The 19201-nt window shown below is 57.0% G+C and overlaps 1 protein-coding gene across 2 annotated transcripts in view; it reads left to right on the forward strand.

The window, feature by feature from the left end:
• NSMCE1 (NSE1 homolog, SMC5-SMC6 complex component) overlaps positions 1 to 17757 on the forward strand; it is a 35362-nt gene extending 17605 nt beyond the window's left edge. Inside the window, exons 3-8 of one of the 2 annotated variants that reach the window (XM_057695422.1) lie at positions 8680 to 8801; positions 9849 to 9926; positions 11132 to 11278; positions 15952 to 16068; positions 16942 to 17062; positions 17534 to 17757. In XM_057695422.1, coding sequence (XP_057551405.1) covers positions 8680 to 8801; positions 9849 to 9926; positions 11132 to 11278; positions 15952 to 16068; positions 16942 to 17062; positions 17534 to 17610 — 662 coding nt within the window. In that variant the 3' untranslated portion in view covers positions 17611 to 17757. The remainder of the gene's footprint in view (positions 1 to 8679; positions 8802 to 9848; positions 9927 to 11131; positions 11279 to 15951; positions 16069 to 16941; positions 17063 to 17533) is intronic. The other variant, XM_057695423.1, reaches the window with a different exon arrangement.
• The last annotated feature ends 1444 nt before the right edge of the window (positions 17758 to 19201 follow it).

The following is a 19201-nucleotide window of genomic DNA, read 5'->3' on the forward strand; positions in this document are numbered from 1 at the left end:
TGTTTCAACATACGGAATTTCACAGCAGGCACTTGCGATGGGCTCAGGCCGGAGTCTTTGGGTTCTAGAAGCTCTGCAGCCACGAGGAAGCGAACGCTGTCGCTCCACATCTCTGCTTCCTGAAGGACTCGCTGCGTCCGCGTCCCGGCTGGCCCTTGGTGACAGCACAGCGCAGGAACGGGGGGCCGGGGAGGCGGGGTGGTGGTCCCCAGCCGTCCTCCAGACCAGGGCCTCTGTGTGTTGCACATCCTCCCAGAATGTGGGCTCCACGTGGTCTGGAGTGTGGTTCGTACTGGCTCCCAACCACGGGGGAGGGGGTGTGGCTGTGTGGGAGGACCGGGAGTGGGTTCTTCCCCAGGATCACCACACACACCACGGGCAGGAACAGGGAAGCCATTTCTTGAAGACACAGGTTCAAATCGGATTTGGGAAAGATTTTTATTTTCACTTCCGGAGTCTCTGCTTTCTGTTTTATAAAGGAAATCTTGTCTGCCTCATGGAAAAGTGGTGACTGTTAAACAAGGAACTTACGTGACCCGCCTGGCCTGGAGTATTTCCTGCGCCACATCCAGTGCGAGCTCCTTGCTGCCCCTTCCTTCCTGTGCGTCCCTCCCCGTACCATCTCCTCTCAGATCCCGGGGCTGGGGCGTGGGGATGGTGACTCACCTCGGAAGAGCCGTGGTGGGGGTAAATAGGGTGATAGGAATTGTTATGTAGACCGTAAGCCTGAATTTCTGACGCTGGGATTTTCTCAGAAATCCTCGTATGAAGGAGGTCACAAGTGCAGGTGCTGAAAGGGGATGTGAGTGACAGAGGAAGGTCAGCGTGACCGCGTGTAGTGTGAGGGGGCACACAGGAGCGTGACTAAGGGTGATGGGAGCCGCTGGTGGCTTCCAGGTTGGAGGCGTTGATGCCGGGATCTGGCCTCACCCTGGCTGCACCTGAAGGATGGATGGGGGGCTAAAGTGGACGCCGGGAGACCAGAGGAGGCTGTTTCACACTCCAAGGGCAAGGTGGTGGGGACTCAGAGGAAGGCCATAGGGAAATGGACAAAAGTGACCAGAGTCATCTTTCTGATGACACCACAGGCCTGCACGTGCCATTCAGCCACCTTCCTCACCCCTGCCGGGCACGGGGTGCTGAGCCAAGTCCCACGTGTACAAAGTGTGGACATAAGCGAAGACCACCCAAACGCGAACAGGCAAGGGCTGTTTACTCAGAGCTCGCTCTAGCAGGGGGCTTGTGTTTTGGAGACTTGCTGGTAGGCAGAGGAGAGGGAAAGCTGTATAGAGGAGCAAAGGGAAGGCTTCAGCCGGGCCCTGATCGGAGGTGTGGGCTCAGGAAGCTGGAGGCGGGCTATCTAGAAACAGGACAGCCTGTGGTTGGTTAGGGGAGCACACCTGACTTTCTCTGCTTGGTCCTAAGGTGGAAGCAGGAACAAATATTAGGGAAGCCGAGAGTTATTAATCAAGACGTGGTCGTTTCGAGCCGATCATTACAGAGGTTATTGCTGGCTTCCTGGGCTGGTTGCTGGAGATAGTAGTCTGACTTCCTACGGGTCTGACTTATAGGTAGCAGGCTGGCTTCCTGGGCTGGTGACTCTAGGTGATGGGTTGGTTCCCTGGGCTGGTTGCTGCAGATTGTGGATCAGAGCCCTGTTTCTATAATATTTGTCATCCATGTGTATGTTCAGTCTCTCCGAAGAACGTGTGTGACACAGTATGTTCCTTTGAGTTGTTTTCAGTGTAGCCTCTGAGAAACCACAGCTTATCTGGTGAGTCAGGGGACAGGGTGGCCTCTGTAGTCACTGTGTCTCTTTATGGCAGTCAGTATTCCAGCCCACACCAGGATTTGAAAAGTGGTGGGGCGTCATTGGGATCTAGCCTACAGGCATGATTTTTGCCCTACAGTATTTCTAATAGTTAAAAATTAATTAACCATGTTTAAAAAAATAAAAACCAAAACAACCAAGAGACTTCTCATAAAAATCCGAACATTGGGCACATGGCCGAAGCAGAAGAGCCCTGCCTCTTCCAACGGGACGCGTGCTCTCCGCCGCACCCTCTGTGCCCACTGCTGTCCACATCTGTGCTTCCTGCCGGGCCTCTGTGGGCATCTGGTGTGTCAGTCTCCGCAAGCTCTGCTCAGGTGAGCCTGAGGGAGACGCTTACACACAGGGATAAAGCAGAGCTGCTCTGGTTCAGCAGGGGTGGCGGCCGTGCCCCGCAGAGATGTTCCAGAGTGGGTGGGGGTGGGGGTCTCCATGCAACTCAGTGAGAGATGGACCACCTATTTTCAGAGGGCGAGAGGAAAATGAGATGCGCATAACAGCATCAGCACTGAAGTTCTGCTGAAAGTGGTTGGGTTTTCTGTGATGAGTCACACTGTCATTTGGACTTTGCCCTGCCTTAGTACCATCGTGATGAGGAGTCGACGCTGCTCTGTCACCAGAAGTACCGACCAGTAGACCTCTGGCCAGGGGAATGGCTGATGGGTAGATTTCCTGCACTTATAGGGACAGTAGGTGTCTGTCCCTGTCATTACTCCAGCAGTGTCCTCATGGGTTTTAGGGCACTTAGTGCATGTAGTCGAGATGCAGGAATTGCGCCAAGAGCTGTAAAGTACCTTTTATGCACTGCCATTTGAGGTAAGGCCAAAGAGTAGGCTTCCTGACCAAAATAATCTCTTGATGTTGAAAAAAAAAATCATGTCTGTACCTGGAGACAGATCTCTCAACAGTAGATCTGAAAAGAGCCCATTATTAAAAGCCTGTTCCCGCTACACCATTGGGGTGCTGAGCTAATCTCCCTCGTCCCAGGACACTGTCATTTTTCTCTTTTTTTGATTCAGACTCCTGGGGGTTAAGGCATAAAGTTATATTGTTGAGCCTTGAAATATTTTTTTAATCTTTTATTATGGAAAAAGTCAGAAAAGTAGCGAGAAAAATACAGTGCAGACTCATGTACTTATCACCTGGTTAAATTGATGGTAACTCATGACTAACCTTGTTTTATCTGTGTTCCTAACTACTTACCCCCATATCATTTTGATGTAATTCTCAGATCTCATTGCATATCTGAGGAAGAATTTTTTTTTTTTTTAATGAAAGCTCAAGTCCTTTTGTCACAGTGCCAGACTGAGGGCCAGATGTTTGATTTCTGGTCCAGACTTCATCACTTTCTGGCTCTGTGACCTTGGGTAAGTCCTTAATCTCTCACCTTTGGTGTCGTTTTGGGGGAAAGAGTCCGTACCGCATCCCGGCTCCCCTTGGTGGTCGTTCGTGAGGGTCTGCTGAGATCCTGAGGGAGCGGAACTGCAGCACGTAGTGACATGATGTACGGGTGGAGAGAACTCTTTGTCCAGTCTGTCTGCTCTCCCTCCATCCCTGCTCTCCCCAGCACTCCTCACTAGCCTCTCTGTGGAAGTGCCGTTGTTTGCTCCCATGTTCCCACTCACATATCTGAGTGTCTAGAGGATCACCTTCCCCAGACAATTGATGCAGAAGCCCTAGGCTGGGATGTAACCCCTCACACACCTCTCTGGCTTAGTGTACCTGCCTGCCCACCCAGGGGTCTGCTCTCAGGCCCAATGTGCCCTAGTGCCCGTGTCTGGTCCAGGGCCTGGGCTGCCCCATCCTCAGGGCCACGCTCAGGAGGACCACCCAGCTGGCCCCGTCAGATGAGAGGGCTCTCTTGGGGCAAGTTGGCCCATAAATGGTTTGGTCCCCTGGGGTCTTATTTTTTGCTGTTATTTCCTCTGCCTTAAATAGTATTTCCTCTGCCTAAAAATTTCCTATCTGTGGTACCTAGTTTGGAACAAATCTATTTGTTGCTCAGAAGTTAGGGCAGCAGACTTCCTGCTGCCCAAGTATGCAGTGAACCCTGAGTTCCAGTAGGCTTCTGAGAAGCAGGGACTCTGGTTAACAAGGCGAGGTTTGTTGTTTAAATTAAAATTTATTTTAAAAGAAAAAGAGATAAATAAGAAAAAAGAAAAAGAAAAGGAGATAATATGTTCAGTGGTGGCCAGAAAAACACAGTTTCTCAAAGTGAATTGAACCAGCCCCCATCCTCAGAGAAGTGTCCTGTTAGCTCAGTGCTGCCCCAGCCTGTCCATGGCCCTAAGTCCCATTTTTTTAATTGCCCCAACAGAAAGGCATTTCCTGCTAAGTAAAGAGGTATTCTGTCCCCTCTTGAGTCCTGGGCCTTTAGTTTGTCTCCTCTCGCAGCAGTGCGTGTGACCCCCCGAGACCTGGCCGAGTGGTCAGGGCTGGACCTCCTTTCTTTGCTGAGGAATAAGGGATGTTGGCTGGGCCCAGCCCCCGTGTGTGTCCTCTGGGCTTGGCCCTCTGGCGACAGCACTGCCTCTGGAGTCTTTCCCAGGCACTGCTCAGACACTTTCCGTCTTTCTGCATTGGCTGAGTCCCTCTTTGTGACCCTGAAGGCAAGTTCTGGAGGAATGTAGCTGTGACCTTGGTGGCGTCTGGGGTAGGGAATGTTCCCAGAGGACACTTGCTCTTCTCCACAGAGGCCGTGTGGCTTCTTGCCCAGGAGCTTGGTCTGGGCTCCATTTCCAACTCCGGGCAAGTTATTTAACCTCTGGTATGTGAAGATGATGACAGCTCATCTTCTGGAGTTAGTGTTCTTGCAGTGATGAAATGAGGCAAGCGAATGAGTAGTGCCCAGCACATCCTAAGGTGATCACCGCCCCGCACGTACACGCTCATTGTTCTCGGCCCCACAGTAGCAACTTCACCACAGCCCATAAGAAAGGCACAGGTACGCACACCCTGCTTCCATGGAGAGAGAACACAGATGGCACCAAAGATCTACAGACCCTTGCTTGGTTCAGCCATGGCACTGATTGTCCTGGTTAGGGAGTCTCTTTGCTGAGAAGGCAGCTGTGCTAGGTTCAGGGTCTTGTTCCTTACCGCTTAGAGCTGGTCATTGGTATTGAGGGACCCAACCTCTGAAACAGCTCTACCTGCAAAAACCTGATATTTTGTGTACTTACCTGAAGCCAATCTTTTTTTTCTCAATTGGTTCGGGATCTGAAGGGAGGAGCAGTGTTATTCGTTAGTTCTCTAAAGTCCCTCAAAGTGGTAGAACCAAGACTGGAAATAGTTGTCTCAAAATACCGTGATACGGTCTGTGTCTCACACAGTGTCCTGACCGTGGACTCACAGGATATTGGGGCCAAATGGACCTTTAGGCACTCCTTTAGCCCAGTGTGTTCCTACAAATTCACCAACTATAGCTTCTCTACCATGGGCTCCAGGAAGAGGGGAGGGAGAGGGGGCAGAGCAGTGAAAATTAGCTGGTTTGAAGACCTGATTTTGGGAAGCACTGATCTGGTGTTACCTTGACCCTTAATGGGCACGTCAGGGGTCTTGGTAGCAAGCAAGAGTCCCCAGTTCTGGCCAACCTAGAAGGGAACGTGTTGGGAGGCTGTTGGGAAGGGAACGCGCGGGACTGATTGATGGCCGGTGGCCAGGCTGGGGAATGGGCAGGAGCCCGCGGGCACCAGGCACAGGAAGCACAGTAGCACCTCGTGGCCACAGCCAGCCTCCCTCTGCAGTGGCTGGGCTGGAGCCCCCTGCAGCCGTCCCTTTGTTCCTCGCTCAGACCGCGAGGGGGTCTGACGGGCGAAGCATGGGTTCTGAGCGCCCTGTTGGCCGACCTGGGACCTGCCCTCTGCTTCTCTGGATGTGGGATTTATTCTCCCACCAAAATCACACACGTGGGGGAAAGACCGACTCGGGGAGTGGGGCGGCCAGATTCGGCAACCGGAACAAAGTGTGACGTGGCAGGAAGCGCTTGACGACTGTGGGAGGACAGAGACAGAACACGGGACCCTCATCTGCTGTGGTCAGGGCAGGCCTGCACAGGAAGGGACGTGCCCTCTGGGACGCAGGGTTGGGAGCCTGGCTGGTTGGAGCAGGGGGGTGGTGGGGAGGGGGTTGGAGGGAAGTGTTCTAGACGCGTGTGAGGTTGGACGTGAGGCGGCGGGTGGCCTTTGGGGAGAAGAGAGAGGGAGAGGCTGGCCTGGGGCCCGCAGAGGGGCGGGGCAGCTGGCCCTGCTGCTGCCTCTAGTGTCCCCAGAAGTCCAGCTGGGTGGGGAGGGGGGGCGAATAGGAGAGAAGCTTGTTCCCAGGTAACGATGCGGCGCAGGGCGTCTGTGGGAAACACGCCCGGGTCAGCGGGCAGGGGGCTGTGGCCGAGCCCCCGTGCAGGTGGCGGGCTGCTGCAGGAAGGACAGCAGTAGGAAGTGGGGTTTTTTTTTTCTTCTCTTAAGTAAAAATACATTGAAAACATTCCTGTTTCTGAAAAGTGAGGCTGGACAGCAAACCAGAGGTGGTGGGAGAGGGGAGCGTGCGAGTGGCTATTAGCTCATGCGCGCGCGGACGAGGTTTCTGGAAAGTCCAAGGTAGAAGAATGCTTTTCATCTGCCCACAGAGTACATTTTTCTGAACGACACCCAAGAGAGGCCTTTTCAGTGGAAAATGTGAATTCTCAGTTTCAGAGGGAGGTGGGACTTGCCACTGTGTCACTTGGGGTGGACGGGGTGGCTCCTGTGGTGAAGAGCCTGCCCGTCGGCGGGAGGCGGTTCTTGGTGCCTGAGGGCCCCGTGCCCGAGTTTCCCAGGGTAGGGTCGGGGGCTTTGTGAGGGGGAAGAGGGTTTCCAGCAAGCCACGCGCAGGGCTCATCTACAGTGGCCGGGCCTGCGTGCTGGGGGAGATGCTTTGTGTGATGTAGGAGACGAGGAGAGCACGAGAGCACTTTGTGTCGGGGCAGCACAGAACAGCTCATGGAAAAAAGGACCCTGAGAGTTGGCGTTGGTAACTGGCAGATGGGAGTGAGGAGGAGGGCACATGAGCAGAGGCATGGAGGTAGGAAATGTGACCCTGATCACATTTTCGCAGCAGCTGTGGCCACATTTCATCGTCATGTTACCATTATGATTTTTGCCATGTCTGTGTACCATCTGTTTATTAATACAAATTCTTTCTTTAAATTGCTTTTGTTTTTTATTTTTTGGCCGTGCCGCATAGCTTGTGAGATCTCAATTCCCCGACCAGGGGTCGAATCCGGGCCGAGGCAGTGAAAGCTCAGAGTCCTAACCACTGGACTGCCGGGAGATTCCCTAAACTGTGTGTTTTTTTTTTTAACTTAAGCAGGTTTGCTTATAAAGGAAGGTTAGGCGCCTGCTGTGATTTGCGTGTTAGCGTTACTGTCCTGGTCTTGTCACTAGACTTTCTGGGCCTCCTCAGCAGACGCCGGGCCCAGGTCACAGCTGTCGCCTTTACATGGCCACGACCTCCATTGCCTGCAGTGTGATCTTTTATTTTTTTAAACTTTAATAATATGTAGCTATACAAGGAGCTTGCAACTGCCTTTCTCTCCAAGAAGTCAAACAGACAAAGTTCAGGTGCCCTGGGATGACTCCCTCATCTTAGTTCCCTTCCTGGCAGTGGCCTTGGTCATCAGTTTGGTGGGTAACCTTTCTGTCCTTTTTCCTGTGTATTGTTTCATTGGTTTTATTATTGTTTTTAACATAAACGTTATATTGTCTGTTTTCCTGCTATTTTTTTTCTTAGAGTGATTTTTCTAAGGCACAGATCTTTTGAAATTAATTACTTTAATAAGTGAAAACAATAATACATACTCTTGGTTTAAAAAAGTCTCACGGTAACAACAGGGTGATGCCAGGAACCGAGGCTGTCCATGTCCCTCCTCTGCGTCCAGCTCTGAGAGGCTCCCACGGCCCACAGGAGGGAGAGCGTATGCTCCCCCCGACCCCCGGGCCCTGGGCTGTCCGGCTCCTGCTTCCCGCTGCAGCCTCCGCTGCCCTCTCAGCCGCCCCTCCTTCCCCTGCCAGTCTGCTGTCCATCCACCCCAGCCCCCTGCGCTGCTCCCCAGGCTCTGTCCGTACCCCCTCCTCTGAGGGGCTGAAGGCCCTGGCGGGGGTGCTGGCTTCCTTGTGCATCTCTGGGCTGCACCTCCCTTCAACAGGGGCAGCTCGAGGCAGCTGGCGTACAGGTCAGGGGCTGCCGTCGGGGCTCCCTGCTGCTGGCTGTGCCTGGCGGTGCGACGCCGGGTGAGTCAGCCCCCCTCTGCAGGCAGGATGGATTCGTGACTGTGTGAAAAGCACCCAGCTCAGGGCCTTCCCCGGGGTGGGTGCTCGGTGTGAGCTGCTGTTCTTGCCCTGTGGTCGTTATTCTTCACCATTGCAGCCAGGCCAGCGCAGACATGTCAGTGTTCAGTGTGTGTTTGGATGTCGAATAGAGGGAGGGAGGGTAGAGGGGGACCTGACACACGCGTGAGGACGGGCAGGGGCAGAGGCTCTGCGGAGCAGTGGGGCTGCGGTGCCCACTGCGGGTTCTGAGCACCCGAGCGGTGCACTGAGGTGCCGAGTGGGGACGGGGACGGGGAGGCAGGGAACCAGGGCAGGGGAGGAGGCAGGAGGACCTCGGCAGGCCCAGATACCATTTCCCAGGCCTTTGTACTTCACAGCTCCGGGAAGAAAGAAGCCACGGGCGTTGGCACTCGCCCAGCAGGGCCAGGGCCTTCACCCATTTCTGGCTCTGCTGTCCCGTGTTCAGGTTGGTGGCAGGACTGAAACAAGCCTCACTTTTTTGACGGAGCACTCTCCACTTTTTTTCTTTTGCCTGTGTATTTCCAGGCAATGCTACCGTAGAGAAGTTGGAGGACTTCATCAACAATATTAACAGCGTCTTGGAGTCCTTGTACATCGAGATAAAGAAAGGCGTCACCGAAGATGATGGGAGACCCATTTACGCGCTGGTGAGTGCAGACGGAGCCCCCTGGTGGATGTGCTAGGGACTGCGTGGGACAGCCCTGTGCTCTCCTTCCTGGGGTGAGTGCAGGTGCACCCACCTCACCGAGGGCTTGAGGGAGAAAGACACAGGGCCCGGCCGCCTCCTGACCCTGACCCAGCCCCCCTCTGCGCTGGCCGCCGGCCCCCTGGTCTGTAGTGTCTGCAGAGTCCTCTGCAGTCATCAGGATCGGGGTAAGGGAATGTGTGCCCGGCTCTCAATTCAGCGCTCACTTCACGGCCCCATACGGAGCCCCCGCCCAAGACTGGGCAGCATGCATTTGGTTTTATTTTGTTTGCTGCCAGTTCTCTAGGAAGTCACCCCAAAGGAATGGAATATTTAAGGTTAAAGGGATAAAATGCCTTTTCATTTAGGATAAGACTCAGAAGCTGGGAAAAGAAAAAACGTGTGGGGCCGCTAAGGATTGAGACCTGTTTGCGGCCTCCTGTTGTTTTCAGGTTTTCCCTCCCAGCTCGGGAAGGAGGTGAAATACAAACCCCCATCCTTGGCTTGGGAACCACCTTAGACCATCAGAGGAGTTCAGGCTCCTACCCACCAGGCTCACACAGAAAGGCGCTCTAGCCCAGGCTTTCCCAAACTCTATTCCGTGGAAGAAAGGGTTATAGAGTCAAATAACATAGAAATGCTGGGTTAAATCGGTAAATCAGATTCACTTGCTGCCAGACTTCTCAGTGCCTTTTGCATTTGGAGCCCCGTTAGCATGAAGACAAGTTTCCTGAATTTATCTGAGTTTGGAAGATACTGCACAACCTTGGGAGTTCTAAAATCTCTCAAAATTAGGCATATTGACTGAGCTAAAGGTTTAAGCCTATATATGAGACTGGTTACACATTTATCCCCATGGCCCACAGGGCCTGGACACGGGTGCTCCAGGACTGGCGAGGCGGGGGAGGGGGAGGGGGGAGGGGGGGAGGGGGAGGGAGGGAGCACCAACAAGGGAACTAACTGACAAGTGAAGGGCACAGCCTGACCCTCCCGCGGACTTATTTTTTAGGTGAATCTTGCAACAACTTCAATTTCCAAAATGGCCTCAGATTTTGCAGAGAATGAGCTGGATCTGTTTAGAAAGGCTGTAAGTACAGTAACTCCCATTGCCCAGCAGCCGAGTTTCTCATGGGAAATGTCTCTTTCACCAGACGTGGAAACTGCAGTCTTAGAGGGTCACCACTGCTGCCTGAGAAAGCCCTTTGCAGGCGGATGTCGGCGAGTGCCTCACCCAGAGTTCACAGCTGCCGGGTGATTGCTGGGGAGGTCACCACGGCTGCCTGGGAGAGAAAGGCTGGGCTGGGTTTGACCCCGACTGGCTGAGCGACAGGAGGCCTCCTGGGTGTGTGATGCAGGTGAACAGGTGTCACTGCCTGGTCCTGCAGCAGCATCGCCCGGGAGCTTGCTGGAAAGGCTGGATCCCAGTCCCCACCCACCCAGACCGTGGAATCCGAACCTGCCTTCAAAGAAGCTGGCTGCTCATCCATGGGCACGGTCACATCTGAGAGGGGCGGCTCTGCCTACGCGGCTTTGGAGCTGTCCCCTCAGCCACCTGGTCACTCCCCTGGCTGAGCACCTGGTTAATTAAGGCAGTGGTTCTCAGCCCTGGATGCACTAGAATAACTGGGGAGGTAAAAACAGTATGTTGTGCCCTCAGGTCTGTGGAGTCCAGGTCTCTGAGGACCGAGCCCTAGAATCATTCCTTTCTAAGCCTTTCTGGGGATGATGAGCAGCCAAGGTTGGGAATCGGGCTCTCAGATGCGCCTGTGTGTGCAGGAAACCTGTCTTCCTTGTGGCTGTCCCCTGCCGTGGGCAGAAGTTTTAGGGCCGTTCGCCGGCCAGCCCCTCGCGGCCCTGGGCCCACAGTGCCTCTGTGGCTCCCGCACGCATGCGCGTGCTCTCGTGGCCCACCCGGGCTCTGCTCTCCTGCCCTCCCCGGCTCCAGCCTGCCGCTCGGGCTGGCCGCGATGGCCTGCCCACCTTTGAACAGGAGGGGTGCCACCCCACGTCCTTATTCATTCATTGCTCAGCTTCTCCATCTTCAGGGAGGTGAAGGGACCCTTCTTGGTTTGGGGGGCATTAAGGTCATTCACGCAGGATGGTGTTACAGGAGTGACTTTTGGGTCAAAACTGAACACGTTTATGGCTTTTGATGCATATCATTACGTAGTTTTCCTCAAGGGTCCTACCGTTCTGCCTGCGATATAAATAGCTTCAGTGCACCCCGCCAGCGTTGGTATTATTGTTTAACAGTTGTTTTTGCCAGTTTAATGTGGTACCTGTTTCTTCCAGCTGGAACTGATTATTGACTCAGAAACTGGGTTTGCATCTTCCACAAATATTTTGAACCTGGTCGATCAGCTTAAAGGCAAGAAGATGAGGAAGAAGGATGCCGAGCACGTGCTGCAGAAGTTTGTGCAGAACAAATGGCTGATCGAGGTACTGCGTGCCGTGGGTGAATGGGTGAATGAATGGATCACAGTTTCTCCTCCAAAACCGTATTGTATTTAGCGGGTGTCTGTTGAGCCAGGCCTGTTCGGGTCCCTCATCTGCTTGGAGGCTCACAGGGATGCTGCGAGGAGGACTGGAACCTCCTGTTCATGCACGTGGCCTGGGGGAGCCCCAGCAGACGCGGCAGAGCCAGGGGCTCAGGCAGGCGTGTGGGCCCCAGACTGTGGTCCCCAGGCAGGCAGAGTGGTACGGGGGGGCAGGGGCGTGCCGCTAGCGTCCGCCCTGGGCCTGAGTCCCGGTGCAGGCGCCCCCGCGCTCCTCCTCTGTAGGGAGGGAGTAACAGCATCCACCTCCGGTGCGTCAGGGTGAGGAGCAGGGTGTGGTGGTGTGTGTCAGGTCCCAGCGCTGGGCCCCCGGGAGCCGCTGTCCCCATCGTGGCTGTCACTGTTGGAGTCACGGTATCCAGGGCCAGCACTGTTGGGTTCTTTCACTTAGATGGTGCACCTCAGAGAACAAAGCGGAAGTGTAGATCAGCTTTTGGAGACGAGCTGCAGGAATCTGTGAAAGGTTCAAGTTTCTAGATGCCCTGTGTCTAGTTCTGTTGGCTGGAAGTCAGATGTCTCAGTTCTTTTCCCACAAATGCACTGCTGTTTCCAAGAAACCCAAGCTGGACAGGCTCAGTGTTGCCTCATGCACCACAGCCCTGCCCCTCCGGGGCCTGTGTCTGGGCAGGACGTGCTCAGACTGGCCCTCAACTTCCTCACTCGGTGGTCAGACCCGTGGCTGGAGGCCGCTGGTGTGGTAACACGATGCTTCACTTCCTTTTCGGGGAGAGCTCGCCTCTGGAGTCATGGCGACAGTGTTCTGAGTTATTGATCTCAGGGGCTGGGCCGGCCCTGGTAGTCTGACCAGACACATTCAGTTCCTGAGGTGCTTTCCTGGCCACAGGAGAGGCCACAGCGGCGAGGGTGCCCGCGTCTCTGGGCGCGTCTGCACGTCATGTGCTTGGGCCCTCCGCAGCGCCCTGTGGTGATGGGGAGCCTCTCTGCTCTGTGTTGTAGCTGAGCCCACCTCAGCTCCGTGATCTGGGTGAAGTCCCACACCCGGCAGGTGGCAGAGCCATGTGCAGGCCCCAGCTTGGGTGACTGCAGGTCCCCCTCAATTGCTTTGTCAGTTTTTCTTCCTCTCTGGGGTGGATTTGGCAATATGGAATGTTCCCGGGCAGCTCGGTCATAACTGACCATGCCCTGTCCTCAGGCCAAGCTTTCTCAGGGCCAGACTGTGACTACATCGCTGTACCTCATCACTCCTGGAGGCACTCCATAACTGCCCACCAAATGGTGACTGGGCAGGTAGATGATGTTCCAAAGGAACAGAATTAATCTAAAACGTACCCAAAAATGATAAAAGAAATCCTCGTAGATTAGAAAATACCGTATTCTTACGGGACCATGTTGATACGAACACCTGTCCTCTCCCCTGGAGCTCAGCCTCTGCGCCCGGCTGCAGGTGGTCGTGCGTGTCTAGCACACGCGGATGCTGTCACATCACAGTGCAGGGCCGTGTGCCCGACCTTATCGGGATGGACGCTTTGCTGCCTGGAGTGGGGACAACAGAAGGAAAGGATGCCTCCGAGGTCTGCTGCACTGGGCTTGGGCCCCGGCTCCCGTCCTCTCTGCTTCTTCCTCAGTGAAGTGGAGATCCTGGTGCCCCTTCCTCAGGGGTGGGGGTTCTGGGAGACTGGCCTCCGCAGGCCCCCGGGCCTCGGGGGAACCCCCTTGCCGACCAGCCTCTCAGGCCTTGAGTGGACAAAGGAACAGACGTGGGGGGCAGAGGGTGTGGTGGCGAGACACCCCCAGGTTCCTCCTCTGGCCTTGCCGCTACCTCTGGGGGTGGCTTCTCGCCTCCGAGCCTGTTTCCTTTCTGAAGGGTGAGGGCAGCGATGGCTCGCAGGTGTTTTCGTCGCATGGGTGGAGTGCTTTCTGAACTGGCCGGCGTGGGCCTAGCTGTGAGTTCTGTGGCACTTTGAAGGAACAGCTGAGGGACTGTGGGTGAGGGCTGGCTGGTCCCCTGACCAGCCTTCTGGGGGCAGCACCTTGATCGCCGGGACCATGTCTGAGTCTCATCTTCGGCGTGTCAGAAACGGGACTTTCCTCAGAAGCCACGCTGTGGGGCCACGTCACCCGGCAGCACTTTATGTGTTACAATGGGACCCTCTCTCCTGTACCAGGAGAGCCCCGCCCAGCACCCTGTGCAAGGCTCCGCCCTGGCATGGAGGTGCTGAGGCAGCTGCGCAGCCCCTTGGGGGCCCTGGAGTGGAGGGTGGTCGGCGTCCGCGGGCGAGGTCCCAAGATGGAGGAGGCCGCAGAGAACGTGTGGCTCCTCGGCGCTCGGGTGTCTGCTGGCAGCTGCATGTCCGTACACCCTAGGGACCAGTCCCCACTGCAAGATCCCAGCTCAGAGGATGGCTGTGAAGCCGGGGAGATCACGTGGGCTTGGGTCTTCCTTGGAGATCCAGGGCAGGCCGCCATCCCAGGGACGGGCCCCCAGGATGAGGGGGATCCTGATCGATGAGCCCTGGGCACAGTTTCAGGCAGTGAGTAGATGTTTAGTAAATGCAACTCGAGCCTGACTCTGAACTAGAACTTGCTCACCGCGGCCTTGGGCATTCCTGCTTGGGATCGATGCAAGGGCTACTCACTCTTCCCTTAGATGTTTATCACGGCACGGCTGAGTGCTGGGGACACAGAGAGGGCAACACCAGGCCTGGCTCACAGTCTGGGGAGGGAGCTGGAGGCCAGCCCCACGTCTCGCTGAAGTAGTTACAGGTGGAGAGGGAACAGGGTTTTATGATGGCTCTAACAGAGGAACCTGACTGCGACGGAGGAAGCGGCACTCAGCTGAAGGCTGGATAGGAGGCACCTGGATTGGGGTGGGGATGGTGGTCCAGGGCCGGAGCAGCCTGTGCCCAGGTGCGCGTGGTGGGCTCAAGGAGCTAAGGCCGGGCGCTCTGGGAGAGGGGACGAGGTGAGCCTGGAGGCGGGCACTAAGGGGTTCAGTTCTTCAGCTTAAGAATGGCGGAGGGTCACAGGGCTGGGCTCGCAGAGGTCAGGTCGCTGGAGAGGGTTGGAGAGGGTTGCAGAGGGGGGAGGGTGGGCTCAGAGGGTGGCTAGGAGGGTGAGGGTGGATCAGGGTGGTGGCCGTGGAAATGGAGTGTTGTTATGGACTTGGGAGCTTTTGAGAAGATAGCAGCCACAGGACTGAGGACGGCCTGGGGGCCCCGCCCTCCTGTGCCCAGCACCTGAGGGGCACAGAGCTCTGTCCCCTTCCCAGCTGGCCTGACAGCCTGCGGCGCAGGACACCAGTGCCTTGTGCTGGGCCCCGCTCCAATTGTGAGAGTCCTCGGGCCACGCCCCGCCTGCCTGCCCTGCTCTCTGCAGTCAGCTCTCCTGCACTCTGGCTCTGCGCCTACTTGCCCATGTCTCCCTCTGGGTGGTCGCTCGCCCACCCGCCACTGGAGGACCAGAATGAATGCACTTGCATGGCTGGGTTACACAGCCCACGCTGGATGGGGGCAGGAGCAGTGGGGAGGGGGTATGAAGTGGGAGAAGCGGCCCCTGCTTGCTGTAAGCATTAGGTAGAGCAGAGTGAGCGAGCGAGCCAGTGAGAGAGACGTGAAGGAGCGCTGGGCAGACCAGCAGCCGCAGGCTGCCAGGGCGGCTTCTCCTGCAAGGTCCGCGCTGCCGGCCTCCCCCACCTGCCCTCCAGTGCGCCTTTGCCTGGGACCCCCGCTGGCACCTCCCTCCTACCCCAGCGAGGGGAACAGAGGGGAACAGACATGGTTAAGAGGTTCGCATCGCAGTTCATTATTTGACTCCGATGAGTAAACTTCCGAGGGCTTCTGCGACACCTGCCTCCATCCGGGTCTCCCCCAGCCTGCCTCTTCCTTGTGAGCTGGCAGTAGGGTCAGTTACCACAGCCAGGTTTTCCCATCCTTCCTGGCTTTCCCAGGGTTTTGGGTTGCACGGCATGTGGACTGTGCCTGGATGTGGGAACTGGGAGGCCCCACCACCCACACTGCTGCGGCTTGGGGCCACCCTGGACCGTCTCCAGCATCGTCTGTAAAGTGGTGTGGCCGGAAGTGATCACGGATGGTCCCTGCGGAGGCTCCAGGCAGCGGTGCTGGGAGGCATCTGCGGTGCTGCTCCTGGGGGGCGGGGATGGGGGGCGCTGGGGGAAGGAAAGGAAGGAGTGGGTGCTTGGGTAGGGGCTGTGGACTTCACCCCGTGGGGTCACTGCCTCCCTTTCCGAGCCTCTGTCCTCATCTGGGGCGCCAGGGCAGGCCTTGCGTGTGGGGCTGCTGTACAAGATTCTTGATTCCCGCCTGTGAAGGCACAAGGAAGGGACTAAGAAAATGGAGGGGTGGGGACCTTGCCTCAGTTTCCTTTTAGGTCTTTCCTAAGCTTTCCCCGCCCGAGTCTCTGCAAGGGGCTGGCCTGGGTGCCCGTTGGCTGGGGTTGGTGAAAGGCTGCAGGCGAGGGGGGGCTTGTGGACCTCTGCCTCTTTCTGGGCCTTGGGCCGTAGAAACAGAGGCACTGGGAGGGAAAGGGCCAGGTGTGCCACTTTCTTAAACGATTCCACCTCCCTTCGTGTCCCTGCAGAAGGAAGGGGAGTTCACTCTGCACGGCCGGGCCATCCTGGAGATGGAGCAATACATCCGGGAGATGTACCCCGACGCTGTGAAGGTCTGCAACATCTGCCACGGCCTCCTCATCCAGGTGCCGTGGGGTCCGGGGCAGGCATTTTCTAGAACTCGCGTTCTGGGCCCAGGCCCCTGACGCTGCTGTGACCTCCTCCCACGTGAGCAGACGATGGCGTCCCCTCAGAAGTGCCCCGTGACAAGCCCACAGAGGCCCGCTGCCGCTCTTCCCTGGTCCCTCTGTTCTCATCCCAGGCTGTTTTTATTTAATTTTTTTTCCCCAGAAAGGCTCTCAGAAGTCTTCTGGGTGGCCCGTATTATCTGGGCAGCTGTGTGGTGAACATCTTTCTGTCTCAGCTGTGGTTCCCTGTCATCTGCTTTCCCTGCGTACTCTGTAGGGCTTACAAGCAGAGCCGCTGGGCCAGTGCTGAGTGTTCGTTTACTTCTTTTTAATTTGATTTTTTTGCAGTCATTACCTGCACTGGGATGGGCCTCTTTGCATATCCATCCTTGGACACCTGGTGGTGATTTTCTTGGGGTGGAACCCTGAGGGTGGAGTTTCTAGAACAGTGTGCACACGTGGCTGTTGAAAGCTTTGCTCCACGTTGCTGAAGTGCCTTCTGAGAAGTGGCCGTCCTCATGCCCACCGCAGGGCCCGCACGTGTGGGGAGCCTGGGGCTCGGGGGCGGCCTTGCTGCTCTCAGGGCCTGGCCCGCCGCCCCCGCTGCCAGGCTGTGGCCTTTGGAGTCTTGAGCTTCTTCCCCTTGTGCTCATTTGTCAGATTCTTTACTAAAACCCACCGCACTAAGGACTTAGGGGTTGTTCTCATTATTAATCTGGGGCAAGAAGACAAAAACGCTGAGCCTGTGGACGTTTTCCTTGCAGCTTCCTAAAGGGTTAGGAACATGGAGGTGTGTGCCAGGTTCCACGGCCATCGCCTTTCTTGTTTCAGGGTCAAAGCTGCGAGACCTGTGGCATCAGGATGCACTTACCTTGTGTGGCCAAATACTTCCAGTCCCATTCAGAGCCGCGCTGCCCCCACTGTAATGACTACTGGCCCCACGAGGTCCCAGGTGCGTGTCCCTGAGCTGCTCGTTCTCCTCCTGGCCTCTGGGGGGCTGGGCTGGCAGGGCCGCGCGCACGCCCGAGTGCTGGTGCCCAGCCCTGAGGGCACGGGGGTGGGGGGACGGGGCGCCCCAACGCGGGCTGCATATGTGCACAGGACCCGACGCTGCACGCTGAAGCCGCTTCTGCAGGACACGGAGGCCCACTTGCCTGCCTGGTTCCACCGGGCTCCCTGGAGCGCAGTAGAAATCCTGAGGTGTGAGGGTCTGGCGGGGACGCAGCTGTCTCCCCGGCAGCTGTCTCAGGAGGGGAGGTGAAAACTGTGTCCCCAGCTCCCTCTGTTCATCTGTCGACTGGGGCTAATTCTGCCTTCCTGGAGGGTAGAATGTTCCATAGGACAGAGTCCTTGGCAGCGAACGCGGCTGTGGATGTCAGCCCCGCCCCCCACTCACCGTGTCTCTCGGCTTCTCTGTGCACAGACGTATTCGACCCCGCGAAGAGGGAGGCTGCTGTCTCCAAATCGAACAAAAGGTCCTTGAGGTCCAGGCAGCGCTAGCCGGCCGCCGCCCTCAGGGGAGTGACTGACGCACCCCGTTGGGAAGAGAGGCATCCGTTTCATGTTTTGTGCGAACCACCTCCTTCAGCTCCTTTATCTTTTACGTTCGCTTGTTAACAGGTTTGGAATAAACGTGCTGAGTGGTCACCGCAGCCTGGTCTGTGGCCGCGCGCCTGTCTTTCCCGGAGCTCGCTGGGAGCGGGAGCCCCGCGGCTGGGCTCTGGAGGGGAGCTGGCAGAGCTCCTGCTGCCCAGCACAGCTTGAGGCCACTGGCTCAGGGACGCTTTGCCGTCCCTCCCCAGCGCTGCTCACTCGTCCCACCCACGCTGGCGCCCGACTTGGACTCTTGGGAGCCGTGGGAGCCTTGGTCTTGACACCCCAGGGGCTGTACCCTCTTCTAGCCCAAGATGCACCAGCCTGAACGGCATGAGGCCACGGGCGGGGCTGTGGCTGAGCTGTCCTCGCTGGGCTCTCTGCCCCGCCCAGAGCCAGGAAGTTGGCCTAGATGCCCCCTCCCCTCGGCCCTCCAGCATCAAGCCTGCCACCAGATCCTGTGCCGCCCACCTGCAGGATGGCCCTCAGCCCCACAGCCGCTGCCGCAGCGAGGCCACCGGCCCTCCTGCTCCGTCCTGCTCCCCGCTGCTCCTGGCTGCAGCCCACGCACCTGCTGCAGGCGTCTCCCGCAGAGTCGTCTTCCCAGGGTGCCAGGCGGCCTGGCGTACCCCTGCGGAAGCCCCAGATGGCCCCCCCTTGCCTAAGGGCCCGGGCCACGCAGCAGGGCCCTGTGTGTTCACTGCCTCTCCCCCCCCCCCCACTTTCCAGGGCACGGTGTTTCTTTCCCTTCCTGAATGAACTATCCTGTCCCTCACCCCCGAGCCTCTGCACACATGGTTCCCCCACCTGCCTGCCCTCCCCTCGTGTGTCCTTCCCGTCCACCCCTTAGATCTTGGTTAGGCTGTCACCACCTCCACTCCCAGTCCCCACTTCCCTGCACGTCCTTGACCATCACACTTGCTGCGCTATTTTAACTCCCTGTCTTGCCTCCTTTCCACCCTGGTATCCATCAGGACCCGTTCAGTCATGACAGAAAACCCAACCCAGACTGGCTTAAACAAGGAAGGACTTGGCCAGAGGGGTTCCTTCAGGAGAGGCTTGACTTAGAGGTTCCAGTGGTATCAGCAGGCATCCACGTTTCTGTCTTGGCCCTGTTGTCATGAGTGTTGGCCTCATGCTGGCACCTCAGACATGGTCTTCCAGCAAATCCAGCCTCTTTCTGCATGGTAGCACAGTGGCTGCCACACTTCCAGGCCCCACTCACCCAGGCCCCACCGCCAGGAGGCAGAGGGCGGGTCTCACTTAGGGGCTCCCTCATCCCGGCAAACATCCAATCTGGATACTTGTGGAGGTGGGGGTGGGATGGGCCAACTGGCCTTCCTGACCGGGGCCTCACCTCTGAGCCCGGGGTAGGCAGCCCCTCCCGAGCCACATGGCTGAGTGAGGAGGAGGGTCTTTAAGCAAAATGATATTACCAGGCAGAGAGGGGGCGAATGTGGACGCCGAAAGCGTGGGGTGTCCTGCACCCGTGCGGGCA

This window comes from Hippopotamus amphibius, chromosome 9 (genome assembly GCF_030028045.1).
Source record: "Hippopotamus amphibius kiboko isolate mHipAmp2 chromosome 9, mHipAmp2.hap2, whole genome shotgun sequence".
In the NCBI taxonomy this organism is placed as follows: Eukaryota; Metazoa; Chordata; class Mammalia; order Artiodactyla; family Hippopotamidae; genus Hippopotamus; species Hippopotamus amphibius.